Source organism: Acartia tonsa, chromosome 10 (assembly GCF_053477335.1).
Source record: "Acartia tonsa isolate MP-2025a chromosome 10, ASM5347733v1, whole genome shotgun sequence".
NCBI lineage: Eukaryota > Metazoa > Arthropoda > Copepoda > Calanoida > Acartiidae > Acartia > Acartia tonsa.
The window spans coordinates 4,868,173-4,883,985 of record NC_137269.1 but is presented as its reverse complement, the minus strand read 5'-3'; the positions used below and the strand labels follow the sequence as shown (position 1 = coordinate 4,883,985).

The following is a 15,813-nucleotide window of genomic DNA, read 5'->3' as shown; positions in this document are numbered from 1 at the left end:
AAAGAGCTGCTTAAGAGCAGTCTGATGTTTTACATTTAATTTTATTGATGAATAGTGGCTGCGCCACTAGCATCTATTGGCTCTTTAATCGAAGGAATGTGGAAGGGCACAAAATTACCCTAAAACCATACCCAGACTTTTTTTATAAAATGTAATAAACCTAAAACCGTCCTGGGACCTATAAGAAGCTTCCATATAAAGACGGACCATATCGGTTCAGCGGTTAGCGAGATCCTTCGCTACAGACAAAAAAAGCTTACTACTATATATTATAGGATTATATTAACCAGCCATCTATATTTTATACGCGCCGAGAAAATCTGTTGTAATCCGAGCTAAAAAGCTGCTTAAAAGTAGTCTGACTGCCATGGATGAGAATTTTGACAATTTTTTTAAGCTGTCTATATTTTATATTTTAAAGTCAGTTGTAATCCGAATAAGCAGCTAAAAAGCTGCATAAAGCCGTCCAACCTTCATGGTTGTTATATGCTTAATTATGCTCCATTATCTTTTTTTTAATTGTTAAATATTTTTACAAAATGACCCAAACCAATGAAGAAAATAAGATGATTAATTTCTGTCAATCGTAAGTGGTTTAAAATAAGCAACATTTTTGTTTTAATAAACAAGGATGACAACATCCATAAAAGCGAAGTGAATTGATAAAGGATAATGTTTATGGACATACTTACATTTTTAGGACTTGATTATAGAGTTGCTTTGCTTATAATAACGGACCGACCCTAATTATAGTAAAGCTGCGCTTTAAAAAAACACACTTTATATTATATATACTTAAATAAACATTAAACACACACCTATAAAAACACAAAATAATTAATTAGTGAAATTTTTAAAAACTTTACCACACGCACAATTATTATTCAGGAAGGGATGGGATAATGGGCTTTTCATTGCTCTAGACCCAATGTTTTATAATAAAGTTCCTTTTTCGTTGGCTTAGCTTCTTTGGGGACTTTAAGGGAATTTTTTGGTTGGTTTGTTAATTTGAGTATCCAAACGTTTTTAACCACTAATTGTAATCTATAGAAGGATAATTTTGTGTATTATCATTGGGGATGTGCATAAATTCATCGGCCATTGTCTTATCCCCTTAGATCCCTGCTCATTATAAGTGAAAAATTGGGACTTTTTAAACAGAGAATCGACGTTCAAAGCACCGTTAAATATATCGGCAATAACACACACACACCCACACACAAACACACAATATTAGCAAAAAATTGGGACTTAAACTGAGATTTGACTTTCAAAGCACGGTTGAATATCTCCGACATAAACACTTACACACTCGTGAAAACTTGGGGCTTAAAACCGAGGTTTGACTTTGAAATTACGGTTGGATTTCTCCAATAAACACACACACACACACACACATCCTAACTCAATGTCAATGGTACAGTGTGTTTTTTAATGAGAACTTTTTTGAAAGCAATTTTACCCCACTTATAGTTATCAGAATTTAATTTTTATGGCTTATTTTCTTCGTTTTTTAATGCAATTAATAGAACACCAGAAAAATATGTTAGTTTTTATTTAAAAAAACAGTAAAATTCAAACTTCAAAACTTAGGTGTCAACATCTAAAAATGGTTTTAGCGCATTTTTCTTATGCCTAAATCTTCTACCCTTTGCTTGGAAGAAAAAAATTAGATTTTCTGTAGACGACTTTGGGAGCAAGTACTTCCTCCCTGGTTGAGATATGACTCGACCTTCAAACTATGATATGTTCTAGTACATGTCCCTAATAGTATCTGTTTACATTTTTAAACGCGAAGCTTTTATATAATTAGGGTCGGTCCGTCTGTACGTCCGTCCGTAAAGGATACCTTTTTTCGTTATTTTCGGCCTGTTAGAATTGTCCTATTGATTTCAAATTTTGTATGGTGATTCCTTTAGTAGTTAGGTACGATTTAGAAAGCGTAGCAACTCTATAATCATTACCAAAATGTCCGTACGTCCATTTTAAACATGTTGATTTTTTTACTTTTTCAACAACAAATTTTTATGTGATCTAATCATCTGATTAATCTGTTTTTTGGTATATTGATTCCTGAGACAACACAGTATAATTTAATAAGCGAAGCAACTATACAATCAAGTCCTTAAAATGTAAGTATGTCCATAAACATTATCCTGTATCAAGCAGTTTTTCAACAAATTTACTTACAATTTTGCGTTGACTCTTATACATTTATATTCTGATTATTCAGTTCAGACACTATACAAGTGTTAATGTCCGTTTGTCCAACCGTTTTAGTGCCTTGCTTTTATGGATGTTGTCATCCTTGTTAGTTCTATATCTCAACTTAAAAAAAAAACAATATTGGTTGGTTGAAACCTGTAGGTAGTGTACAAACCTTTTAACTACAAGAGTGGTATTTGGATAATTAGATGTTTTTCAAATAGCCACATATTAATCTTTTTTTATAGCTTTATGTTCTCGTGTTAAGAATGTTTTAAATCAAGGTGTTTAGACTATCATTTGTTTTTTAAAACTGTAAAAAGTTGATTTCAATGAGGCTTACAGGCCAATTCCTACTTTAAATTTTCAATAACTAAACAATGGTTAATATCTAGTTAGACCTAGTATTAACCTAGCTGTATGCATTGAAGACTAATTTAATTCATTCGAACTACCCAAAACCTTTATTCCAATAAAACTAACACCCATACACAAAAGAAGGAGTTGGGTCTACTAATTAAGATAGCGAAGCTGTTGAAAATTTAAGAAAAGATTAATTTGTATGGCCACTAACAATTCAATAAATTTTAGTTTTCATCCAAACAAATATTCATCTAACCTTTAATATTATATGTGCTGTCTAATTTTATTGTGCATGTGACTTTTCACTGCCAAAAATGCCAAAAATTGTTAATATTTTATGAAATATTTATTTCAATTTATGTGTATGATGATTTTAACTTTGTTTAATTCGTAACATGGATTTTTAAAATATAATTATTCCCTTTAAATCTGTCCAGTTTAATTATTGAAGAAATAAAAAAAATATGATAGACAGTTCTTCTCACAAAATTACTTTCTTAATATGTTTAGGAAATGAAAATAATGATTTACTAAAGTAAAAGTTTATTATATTCAGATAAAATTATAAGTTAAATGTTTGAATTTAAGGTTTATAATGATATAAATTAAATTCACATGGCAATAAAATAAAAGTTTAATTATACATAGTACAATTTGAAATTTTCAAATTGTTTCAATGAATGAAAAGTTAATTTCCTTGAACATTTATTGAAATATTTAAATGGGTAAACTTTACCTTTAAACAAACTTAAAAAATGTTTGTCTAATCAATATCCCTATGAAACCGACTAAAACCTAACAAACACTTGAATTGTATAATTCCTATCTGCGTAAAAAGCATTAAAGGTACAAAAATTACAGTTGATTCATTTAAAAAACAAGGATGGCATCCAAACATAGCTAAGAAAAAAATCTTTTTTCACAAAGAAAGTTGGTACCACCTTACATATTTTTATTCTAATATCTATATTTTGTAGCATGACTGAATGCTCTTGCTCATTTGTAAATGAAATCTTTTCAAACAAAATATTCAGCCATCTGTCTTGAATAGCAGCTGATAAAACCACATTTCTCCCATAGCATTACAGACTGACACACTGTAGAACAGACTTACAAAGTTAACTATAGAGTAGCTTTGCAGCCAATGTTTTTGGATAGATAGACATGTTTAGCTGTCAATGTTATAGGCCATATTTTTGATGTCCAATAAAAAGATATATAAAAAGCAGGCATTTTTGTTATATACAGTGTGTTTTAAGAGGAGTAAAGTAATGCTTTATTTAACCGACTTACCATTGACAGAGAAGTCAATAATCAATATCTCATTTTCTTCATTGACATGGGACATTTTGTATCAGGAAAAAAATATTTCATGGTTTTCAACAAACTATCCCTTTGAATCAAGTTTTTCCAAAGTTTCTTATTTTCTAAGATTAATGGAACATGGTCAATTTAAAGGATTTGCACAAATGCATACATTTAAAATTCAGCTTGTGTTAACAGTAGAAAAGTGTGCGGAAGTTGGAACATTTTACCAAGTAGCTCCTAAACTAGACATAGCAAAGGCGCGGGGGGGGGGTGCTGTTGAACACTAAAGTAAACTGCCACAACCCAATTGTTACTATTGTGTGTAACTTTTGTAACTATAAACATGTGTTTCCATGGACAATATTTACTTAAAACACCAATATTAAACATAAAAGAAAGTACGCATTACACCTTTGGCCTTCTAATAGTAAGGATAATCTTTAGCCACTTATTATAGTTTTCAGGAAAAGGGTAGAAATATAGAATAAAACATTTATGAGTTGATTTCAAGTTGCTAAACAAGACCCAATTTCAGCTGGTGTGGTGTATTTTGTCAAGAGAATCTTTCCTTCTCAAGTTAAAAGAAACACAATTAGTGGATTTATCCCTAGTTTTATTAACTTGAATTCAATTAAATCATCCCATCAACCTAGATATTACAATGGATCTTCTAAAGATACTAAAGTTCAATGTCTTTCTTGTTTCATTTGCCATGTTTTGTTACCAGCTAAACATTGCCACAATAAACTTGATGGACCCTCCAACAGTAGATTCTACAAATGAAAGAAGTATCACAGATGATGACATGCCTCTGATTACAGTATGTCCTACTAATCAAACCAATCTCACAAGACTGGCAGAATTAGGATATGGTTATAGTTATGATGATAGTTATGATTGGATGTTCGTGGGTAATGCTAAATGTAATGAAACAACTAGGTGTGTATCCTGGGGTGGACATCTAAATCTTACTTTTGATGAGCTTAAAGAACAAGTATTTGATTTGGACAAAGTTGAAAGCATAGATATAGATGGAGGAAAATTTAAAGATAGTCCTGTATTCATACCTGCTTATGGATTATGCAAGGAAACTTCTCTTCTGAATTATACACAAGAAATAGAATTGGTTCATTTTAATCCAGATGATTCCAGGATCTTTATAACAGACAGAAACTATAGAAGCTTTATAATGCCAGATGTTTCCTCTCATGTAGGAAAGGAAATCTTTATGAAACGAGGCAAAGCACATTACATAAATGTCAAGATCCAGGTAAAAAAATACTGCAACTTTGATGAAAAGCCAATGTCAGAGGAAGAATTTACAAAGTGTGTTAATGATAAAATTCAAAATGAGTTTGAGAAGAATAATATTAGTTGTATTCCACCATGGTTGTCATACAACAAACAATGTAACCAAACTTACCCTTATTACTTCACATTTTATGGAAAATTAAGGAAACACTTGTGGAACTATGTAAATATGGTGGGTATATTAAGTAACATCAGATTTGAAGAAGAATGCAGACAATCTTGTAAGGAAACACTTTATGTTGTTAAAGAAAAGGGATCAAAGAAATCTGGTTACAATTGGGCATCTCTTACCTTCAATCAGAAAGTTTTTGTCACAGAAAGTGTGCCAAACTATGATATGTTCAAATACATTATTGATGTTGGCAGTAGCTTGGGACTCTGGTTGGGTCTATCTGTCCTGGGCCTTCATGATCTGGTTGTCTGGGCTGTTCAGTTTGTCAACAATAGCTTAATCATTAAGAAGATCAGATCTGCAGTCACCAAATAAGTCCAAAGTATTGTGTAATACTAATAAAGTTTAGTCACTTGTTGAAAGAAAAAAGATTTTTTGTAAAATTTTTGAACAATGAGTTTCATCAATTTATAAAAAAAAGTATGCTTCTTTAAGAATCCGTCAAAAAAAGTGGCGGATTCCTTTGGATTCCGGATTCTTATTTTTGGCGGATTCTGGATTCTAGCAATATTTTAAAAGGATTTTTAAATTTTTTTTAAAAATTAAGTGCTACATATGTCCTAAAAATCAATGTTCTTGGCGTTCTCTATAATTCACTTCCAAGAATCAAACCAGATTTTAAAAGATATTATATATAATGATGAAAATCTTTGCCTTCAAAGAGGAGGAGTTGAAAGAAAAAACTCAAGACGCTAATTTTAGCCTACCAAATAAGATTCCGGAATCTGCTATTAAAAACGGATTCCGGATACGGATTGCCAACCCTATTTATAAGTGTTATGTGCTATCATAATACAATTAATGTTTCCTTTTTAACCAAAACATTTACTTTAAAATAATTAAGTACCCACTTAGTATCAAACCAACTGATTATCAGAAAAAGCCAAGTTGGTAAATCTATGTTTTATCATAGTTAGAGGGTCAGCTAGACTTGGTATCTTTGTGGGTACAATTCTAATAATATCATACTTAATAATATTGTACTTGTACTTAATGTTTTACAATTTTTAATCAATCATTGTGTGTAATCAATCTGTGTAATATGTATTAAACTTTTAAACAAAAATATTTATTTATTTGTGTGTAATCAATCTGTGTAATATGTATTAAACTTTTTTTTTAAAATATTTATTTAATTTTAAACTCAATTTGTATCTAAATAGGAATGACCCAATGTGATAGTTAAGTTTTATTAAAGAACATATTAGATAATTGCTTTTTATTGATAATTTCATTATTGTAATTAACTGTATATGTTTCATGATTGTCATACATTCAAATGTTTGAACTAACACATGAGTTATCTAAATAACCATAGGTAGTGAAAAGGTAGTTATAAAAAAGTGTTAGATATATTATGGATGTTTTAATTTTTGTAATAATGTAATTAATTGTATATATGTAATCAATAACATGTAATAATATTTTACCCACACAGCATTTAAATAATAAAACATAAAAAGTAAAGGTCAGTTTTGGTTTTAGTTAGGGTTTTTTTATAGTTAGGTTATGAAGAGCATGTATAAGATTATGAAGAATTATCCCCTGTAAGTGACATTATAGTTGCACCATGACAATACATAGATTGCAAAAATCTTTTTCAGTTCATTTACCAATTAAAACAAAATAAATTATTATTAAAATTTTATATTTTTATAAAAACTTAAATAACTTTAATGTCTATTTGTATTTGTTTTCAAATATACTTTGTGTTACATTAAAAATTTGATATTGTTATGAAAAGAGCATACAATAGGAGAAAAATTCAAAATAAATCTAGATTTAAAATATTTTATTACATAATAACATACATGTAATAAATGTTGATTTTATAATAAAACAATAAAAAACAAAGAAAATGCTTTGATCAATGATTTAATTAGGTAAAACTAGATGAATAACAGAGTCATGTTTTAACAAGCAAAAAATTCTCAACTCACAATGCACCTTGACTGTAATCGCTTTAAAAAACAAGGACGACAATATCCATAAAAGCGTAAAAGCAAATCTCTTAAATCGGACAGTAGGGCAAATGAATATAAACATTTCTAGTTTAAGAACTCAAATGCATTTCAAGACTTGATGAGAGCTTTGCGTATAATATTGTTCCTTGTTGTCCTATGGATCATTATTAAAAACTAAAATAATTTATCATAAAAAATTGGCTGTGAATACATTAAAAATCAACTTTTTAAAAATTGACCTACGGCTTTTTTGGTAATAATTTTAAAGGACTCTCCACAGAAAAATCAACTTTGGATTTTTGAAAATCTAACCTGAAACTATTATTCTCTGTTCAATTTTAGGCATTTTTTGTTTTTGTGGCATTGCGATCGAAGCCCTTTGAAAATTTTGTCCGCCGCCTATTTGTACTGCCGCTATAAAAATATATACTACACTTTCCTCCACTCAATATGTGTTCGCCGCTAAAGAACATTTGCTCCATTGCAACCGGCCGCTCTACGATTTATCCTCTTCCTTGACTGGACAATCCTGCCGCCTCCATTTTGTGTTCGCCTCCGCCAAATATAACCATCTTTTGCCGCAGTTGCCGCATTCATCGCCCTTCTCCGCCGCTACTCCGCTATACATTGCGTACGTAGCTATACACAACACCCCCAGCCTCCATTTAATTTCTGAACAAGGGAGAGGGGAGCATGTATTAAAAAGCGACGTACAGCGGAGTAGCGGCGGAGAAGGGCGATGAATGCGGCAACGGCGGCAAAAATAGAAGCTAAAAATCACTAAAGCAGCACAAATTAAATGGCGGGAGGATTCACTTAGAGGAGGTAAAAAATTTCAAAGGGCTTCGATCGCGATGCCACAAAAACAAAAAATGCCTAAAATTGAACAGAGAATAATAATTTCAGGTTAGATTTTCAAAAATCTAAAGTTGATTTTTCTGTGGAGAGTCCTTTTTAGAGTTGCGCCGCTTTCTGAACCATGCTAAAAACCACAATGCCAAGTTTGAATCCATAGGACATTTCTACCTTGCCTAAATTAACTATTAGATAAATCCTTTTTTAACACATGTAAGGATGAACTGACCCTATTAACTTAACTTTTAAAAACGATAATAACAAAATATTTAAATGCTCAATAATTTGAATAAGTTCTGTTGTAAATTTAAAATTTTGATTGCCAAATGAATCATTATGCAAAGTTTGAAATCTAAAGGACTATTTTAACATGCCCAAATTATTGATAAGAGCTATTCTTTATATGCTGACGGACAGACCCTAATTGTAGAAAAGCTTCTTTTACTATTCTGTTTGGCAAAAATAACTCTCTACTGTCCAGGACAGCGAAGGGGCTGGATATAATCATGACACTGCTGTAGCTACTTAAGCTTCAACTTATGCTAATTAAACCACATGCAAAACAATCCTATGATCTGTGTTTTCTATCGGCGTAACGCAGCCACTCTACACCAAGGGTATGTCTGACATAAAATCCTATTATTATTATAGCTTGTGTCTATTTATGAATATAATATGTCAAAGTAAGTTAAATGTAAATGACTAAGTTTTGTATTTTTATTGAAAGATTTCAAAAAAGGTTGACAATATATATAAGTAGTGAATAACATAAATCATTAATAAGCAAAATAACAAAGTGAGTCAAATAGCTCATGCTCAGTTGTCATGACAAATAAAAGAACGGAAGATTATGTGCTAAAAAAATCTTTGAAAATAACAAAATCTAAAAAGTATAGTTAGGCTTGAAGTGTAGTTGTAATATTTTTGACAAAATTCACAAGAATATATCTTTTAATTAGTATAGATCTCAATGTGTCTCATTAAATGCTAAATTACTGAATACTTCTTTTCACATGTATCATGCATCTCCTGCATGGGTACTCACATTTTTTCTTATCCTAATTTCTATGGGTGGTGGAGTGTTGTTAAATGTTTATACCTGCCTTATAAATAGAAGAATTTACACTAGAAAAGTAAAACTTTTTACTGCATAGCCTCTAAGGGGACGGGCAAGACACATACACTGGCAGACATTGTGTTACTTTTGTAAAAAATTATTAATATGATAAAAGAAAAAAAACAGTATAAGAAATATCCTTAGTTTTACAATATTTTTCTGTTTTATAAACTACCATCATACATTTCTTTAGGATTCTGAATTGTCTCTTTTAAGTTTCTTCAACAGTCTAAGCCTCCATGTTGATAGAAAGAGGATCTTCATCAAGAGTTTCTTCTTCTTTCATCTCTAGTTTAATATTCGCTTCACCACAATCAACAAAACTGGTAGAAGTAGAAGGTTGAACTGTATTCTCAGTAGATTCTAACTTCTTGAGATGTACAGCTGATTTTTTATGCCTTGACAAGTCTGAACTGGAGTAGTAAGATTTCTGGCATAATCCACAAGGGTATGGCTTCTCTCCTGTATGGATTCTTTTATGAAGAGTTAGTGCACTTTGTTGTGTGAAAGCTTTGTTACACGTACCACAAGAGTATGGCTTCTTTCCTGTGTGGATCTTCATATGATTTGATAATGTACTTCTGTCTGAAAATAAATTTTCACATGTATCACAAGAGTATGGCTTCTCTCCTGTATGAATTCTTTTATGGACAGTCAAATGAACTTCTTGTGAGAACGCCTTATTACATGTATCACAAGAGTATGGTTTCTCTCCTGTATGGATCCTCTCATGAAGAGATAATGCACTTTGTTGTGAGAAACACTTTTTACATGTATCACAAGAGTATGGTTTCTCTCCTATATGAATCCTCTCATGTCTTTTTAAATCACCATTTGTACAGAAAGATTTTTTACATGTATCACAAGAGTAAGGCTTCTCTCCTGTATGGAACCTTTTATGGACTGTTAATTCACTTTGTGTACGAAATGATTTTTCACATGTATCACACGAGTATGGCTTCTCTCCTTTGTGCATCCTTATGTGCTTTGTCAATGTACTATTTTCTGAAAATGTCTTTTCACAACGATCACATTTGAATGGCTTTTCTCCTGTATGGGTTCTCATATGTCTTGTTAAATTGCCCTTTTGGGGGAATTTTTTTTGGCAAATATCACACGAGAACATGATGGATTGTTATTTGTTCTTGCACCTGAAATAAATAATATTTAACATAGTTCCAGAGTACAAATATTAAATCTTTGACTATTGACTGTGCTCAATCAAGTGGGGGAGTTGTTCAACTAACAATATAGTCTCTTATTTTTACGCCTTACCTTAAAGTGCCTAGCGAGCCTAAGCAACCTCTCTCCACTCTCCTTATTAAAAAACAGATTTATCTTAAAATGTGGTGAGTTATTTTTTCTTCTTCATTCCTAACCTTTCCTGGAGCCCTACCATGCAGGGCCTATTGCGCGGTTCTACTTTGTTCCTAATATAAACTAACCTAACCTAAAGTAAAACAAATGAAGAACTGGTACACAATATAGAAAGAGGGGGGTGGGGGGATTCAGAATTCAACCTGACACTTTGTGGAAACATTTCTTATCTTAAATAAAAGAAAAAAGAATCGTCAATTTTTCTTGTGGCCGTTTCCCATAAATGGTTTGTACTACACTCCAACAAAAAATAAAAAAATATACCTATACTTATATCAAGATATTTATTTTCTTTTTGTGTTACAATATAATTCAGTTTTATAATCTTGAGTCTTATTTCATTTTATATTCTGTCTGAAAATAAACATACAAGTAACACAATTTTAATCATGAGAACAAAAAAATAGGAGAAAATTAAAAATATATATTGGTTATTTGATTTTGATTGTTATAATTCCATGCGGACCAAGAGGTCCATTTAGGGAATATCATATTGTCTCAGGAATCTATTAACAAAATTTTTAACTTTTAAAAGCGACATTTTCACTGGATTCATGCATCAATTGTAAGTAATTATGGTTAACTAACAAAAATTTAAAATGTATAATAAAAAATACCTACCAATTTTTCAAAATATCATGAATTTTTTTAGAATTGATTTTAGATAAGCAATACTATTTACACATATTGTCAAATCTTAAATATGAAAAAATATTTGATAAAGTACTTAATAAAAGATGTTTACAACAAATTGGCTAATTAGGTTAATTTTTATCAAACACTAGTGGCTACGCCCCATGGAGGCCTCTAGGGGCATTTGAGAAGGGGAGAGTTCAATCCTAAATTTCATTTTTTTTAGGGGGGGGGGGCAGGGGGATACGACCACCCTCTCCCCAACCCAACTTTTTTTTGAGTAGAGAGTAATTTTTTCCAGGGGCGATTTCTCTTGGGATGGTGGTGGAAAACTATAAAAATAGTTAGTAACCTTCCCGGGGACTATGAGAACCTACCCTGTTAAGGAGAACCTGATCAGTTCACCAAGTAGTCAGATCCTTTGCTACAAACATACAGACAAACACAAACAGAAAGACAGACCGACATACTGTTACGTTATTATTATTTTATCTACTTAAAGTTATCTTCACCCTCAATTCCTTCTTCCTCCTTTATTTCCTCTTTTATAATTACTTTCACACTCTCAGCCTCCATCTTTATAAAGAGAGGATCTTCATCAAGAGTTTCTTCTTCTTTTATCTCTAATTTTACTTCAGCTTCACCAAAATCAACAAAACTGGTAGAAGCAGAAGTAGAAGGTGCGACTGTATTCTTAATAGTTTCTAACTTTTTCAGATGTCCAGCTGATTTATTATGGTTTGACATGCTAGAACTATTGTAATAAGATTTCTGGCATAATTCACAAGAGTATGGCATCTCACCAGTATGGACCCTCTTATGTACAATTAAATGACTTTGTTGTGAGAAAGCCTTTTCACATGTGTCACAAGAGTATGGCTTCTTTCCTGTATGGATCCTCTTATGCACTGTCAATGCACTTGGTTGTGAGAAAGCCTTTTCACATGTATCACATGAGTATGGCTTGTCTCCTGAATGGGTCCTCTTGTGTACAGTTAACTCAACGTTTGTACGGAAAAGTTTTTCACAGGTTTTACAAGAGTATGGCCTCTCACCTGTGTGGGTCATTTTATGAACAGTTAAATCACCATTTGTACGGAATTCTTTCTCACATGTATCACATGAATATGGTTTTTCTCCTGTATGAATCCTCTTATGTTCAGCTAATGCATCTTGTCGCGAGAAAGCCTTTTTACATGTATCACAAGAGTATGGCTTCTCTCCTGTATGGATCCTCTTGTGGACAGTTAACTTACTACTTGTAAGGAAAGCTTTATCACATGTGTCACATTTGAATGGCTTCTCTCCTGTATGAACTCTCTTATGTACTGTTAAATTGCTCTTTGTAGAGAATTCCTTAGCACAGATATGACACTTGTTCATGATGGATTATTAATTGTTCTTGCACCTGGAATAAATAATATAAAATGTAATACTTGTGTAGAATTGAAAATAATAATTTTAGGCCACAAAAATTTTAATAATCATTTGAAATACTGGTTTTAAAGTAACAGTTACTCTATATTTAACTTATGTGTTTCCGTATGTCTGTCTATGAAAACTAACTACAGAAACCTTATTTAGACTTAGGTGTGCCATACATCTGTAACTATGCAGGTAAAAGCATTCCAGAATTAGATAAACCTTCTATATGATAACTCTCCTCTTACATCTAATTTTTACCCCACTTTCTTTTTCATCCACTCACATGTACATGACTATAGTATTATTAAATGATATACTTTTGATGTTTTATTTAATGTTCTTCTTCAGCTTTAATTTAAAATACATAGTATAGAAACAACTATCCCAAACCTAAACTAATTTCTTTAAATAATAATTTTATTACAATAAACTAATTCACTTTAATTACAGACAGACCAATATTCCACAACTTTAATATTGATTTTAAAGATTCTGCTACATAATATTTGTATTATAGAAACTAACTTACTTTACTTTGCTAAACTCAATTACTCATGTTTTCGTCTTTTTATAATCTTAAGAGTCTCAATTCATTTCATATTCAGTCTGAAATTAAATATAATTATAATTTTTCATGTAACAAAATTCTAAATATGAGAAAAAAATGAGAAATATATTGGAAAATAAAAGTAAAAGAAGTTATAAAAGCTTTGGCATTCAAGAGAAGGACAGAAAAAAATTACAATTTTTTATGAATTAGCATTCCTCCAACTCGGTTAGGGTAAATTGGGTATGTACAAGGTTAGGGCAACGCAGATTTATGTTTAAACAATAAAGCAAACAAAGTATATAAGATACTACTTATTTACACATTTTTACAAATAAAATTTTTTTAGAGAATTCTTATTCTCAAAATTGTTGTTGGAGAATTAATATCATTTACACATTACATCAAATCTTAAATAATAACATAAATAAACATAATTAAGGACTTTTAAAAAGACATTTACGACAAATTCACAATTTAGGTTCCTGCATTTATCATTTTTTTTCTATCTACTTATACAAATTCTTCACTCCTAATTCCTTCTTCCTCCTTTATTTCCTCTTTTATAATTACTTCCACACTCTCAGCCTCTATGTTGATACACAGAGGATCTTCATCAAGAATTTCTTCTTTTATCTCAAGTTTTACATCAGCTTCAACACAATCAACAAAACTGGTAGAAGCAGAAGGTGGAACTGTTAATTCTAAATTAAGAAGATGTCCAGCTGATTTTTTATGTTGTGTCAGCTCTGAGTTTGAGTAATAAGATTTCTTGCATAAATCACAAGAGTATGGCTTATCTCCTGTGTGGATCTTCTTATGGACAGTTAACTCACTATTTGTATGGAAAGCTTTTTCACATTTATTACACTGGAAAGGCCTTTCTCCTGTATGGATCCTTTTATGTAAAGTTAATACACTTGGTCGTAAGAACGCTTTTTCACACAAATCACATTTGAATGGCTTATCACCTGCATGAATTCTCATGTGTATGGTTAAATCACTGCTTTTTGTAAATGCTTTTCCACATAATTTACATTTAAATGGCTTTTCGCCTGAATGTATTCTCATATGTATTTTTAGATAACTCTTTTGAGTGAACTCCTTGCAGCAGATATGGCACTTGTTCATGCTGGATTAGTGCTTGCACCTGGAATAATATTCACTCTCAATAAAAACAATTTATGTAAAAAGAAAATATACCCCAGATGAGAGTCTAGGGTATTTCAAGAACTTTTCGATATTATCACTTTGTAGAAAAAGTATCAAAACTTTACTCCTTATATCCATATCTTATTTATATATGGTCACTTGTTCATCACAATGCACAATGTACAAGTATAGTATTTTAATAATACAAAACCAATTTCAAACAGTTATTTAAATTTTTCTTTAAAATTTGTTAGTTTTTTTTCTGAGCTACTTATGATTAAATTCATCATTGTACTTATTATAAACTAACTTACTTTTTTTCTGAACTCAAAATTGAAGTTTTTTTCTCCTTATGTTTCAATTGACCTTAGCTTTGCAATCTTGAGTCTTATTTCATTTTATATTCTGTCTGAAAAACAATATTATTGAATGTGTATTTGAGGCTTGTGACTCGAGGGACTGACTAGAAGATTTCTTCCTGGCTAATTCTCACCTCAGCTGCATCTACATACCCTTGGTTGGTAAATAAGTACCTAGTTTTGATACTCAATATGCACGCAAAAAATTAGTATAACTCTTGGCCTAAGTGTTTAAACATGGAGCTTGAGGCTGCCAAAATGATAAACCTTAATGAAAACTATGGTCTACCAAAGTCTTAAGGTTACCTAGGTAGCTAATAATAATATTAAAATTGAGGTTTGAGAGGTGTCTATGCATATATAGGTACCTGTGTAATAATACATTAGAAATGTGGTTTTAGAGATGTATAGAAATAATAAGCTAATAATACTTTTGATAATTAGGAGGTTTGCAAGAAGTATTCAACTCTACAAATTGAACAAATTAAATTAGGATTTTCCTCATCTCTGATCTTTATTCCTATAAACATTCTAATCATAAGGGAACACCTCCTATACTCAATAAGGGTAATGTAATAATTTAGTAGCTTCCACAAGTAACAAATGAAATGTTAAAATATTATATATTATATATTTATCTTATTGTACTTATTTACTTACCTATGTATAACATAATAAGTATTTTAATGTATTCACAAAAATGATTTTTAATTATATATCATTATTGTAGGGAATATTTTATATAATTTCCAATACTAAAGATACTGCATGGAAAGGCCATGATTAATTCCATATGAAAATGCTTAATATTGTTATTTTTGTGTTGCCTAAAACTTGTTTTGCTTGTATCTAAAGAGAAGTTGTTATTAAGGTAATAAGGAGGGGGGGGGGGGAGAGAAGCATTTGGGTTGTAAGAAAATTTTTACTTAGAATTGTTTGTCAAAATTACTGTCTCTTGTCCCAAACTGCATGTCAGTCTTATTACTATTTTTTACATTATCAATGGTTTGATGCCAGAAAAATAC

The 15,813-nt window shown here is 31.0% G+C and overlaps 2 protein-coding genes and 1 long non-coding RNA gene across 3 annotated transcripts; all 3 read right to left on the bottom strand.

The window, feature by feature from the left end:
* Positions 1-8,881: 8,881 nt before the first annotated feature.
* On the bottom strand, positions 8,882-11,037 carry LOC145329234 (uncharacterized). Its single transcript, XM_080173282.1, has 2 exons — positions 10,937-11,037; positions 8,882-10,446 (listed from the first exon to the last, which is right to left on the bottom strand). The coding sequence occupies exon 2, from the start codon at positions 10,419-10,421 to the stop codon at positions 9,525-9,527; it is 897 nt and encodes a 298-aa protein (XP_080029408.1). The 5' UTR covers positions 10,422-10,446; positions 10,937-11,037; the 3' UTR covers positions 8,882-9,524.
* On the bottom strand, positions 11,026-13,338 carry LOC145329235 (uncharacterized). Its single transcript, XM_080173283.1, has 2 exons — positions 13,260-13,338; positions 11,026-12,713 (listed from the first exon to the last, which is right to left on the bottom strand). Exon 2 carries the CDS (start codon positions 12,686-12,688, stop codon positions 11,798-11,800), a length of 891 nt encoding a protein of 296 aa, XP_080029409.1. The 5' UTR covers positions 12,689-12,713; positions 13,260-13,338; the 3' UTR covers positions 11,026-11,797.
* On the bottom strand, positions 13,336-14,840 carry LOC145329236 (uncharacterized). Its single transcript, XR_013882817.1, has 2 exons — positions 14,744-14,840; positions 13,336-14,427 (listed from the first exon to the last, which is right to left on the bottom strand). It is a non-coding gene; the product is annotated as an uncharacterized LOC145329236 (long non-coding RNA).
* Between the last annotated feature and the right edge of the window lie 973 nt (positions 14,841-15,813).

Bases quoted from the DNA above. Each gene is read 5' to 3' on its own strand.
- LOC145329234 (XM_080173282.1), bottom strand. From the start codon at position 10,421: ATGTTCTCGTGTGATATTTGCCAAAAAAAATTCCCCCAAAAGGGCAAT.
- LOC145329235 (XM_080173283.1), bottom strand. From the start codon at position 12,688: ATGAACAAGTGTCATATCTGTGCTAAGGAATTCTCTACAAAGAGCAAT.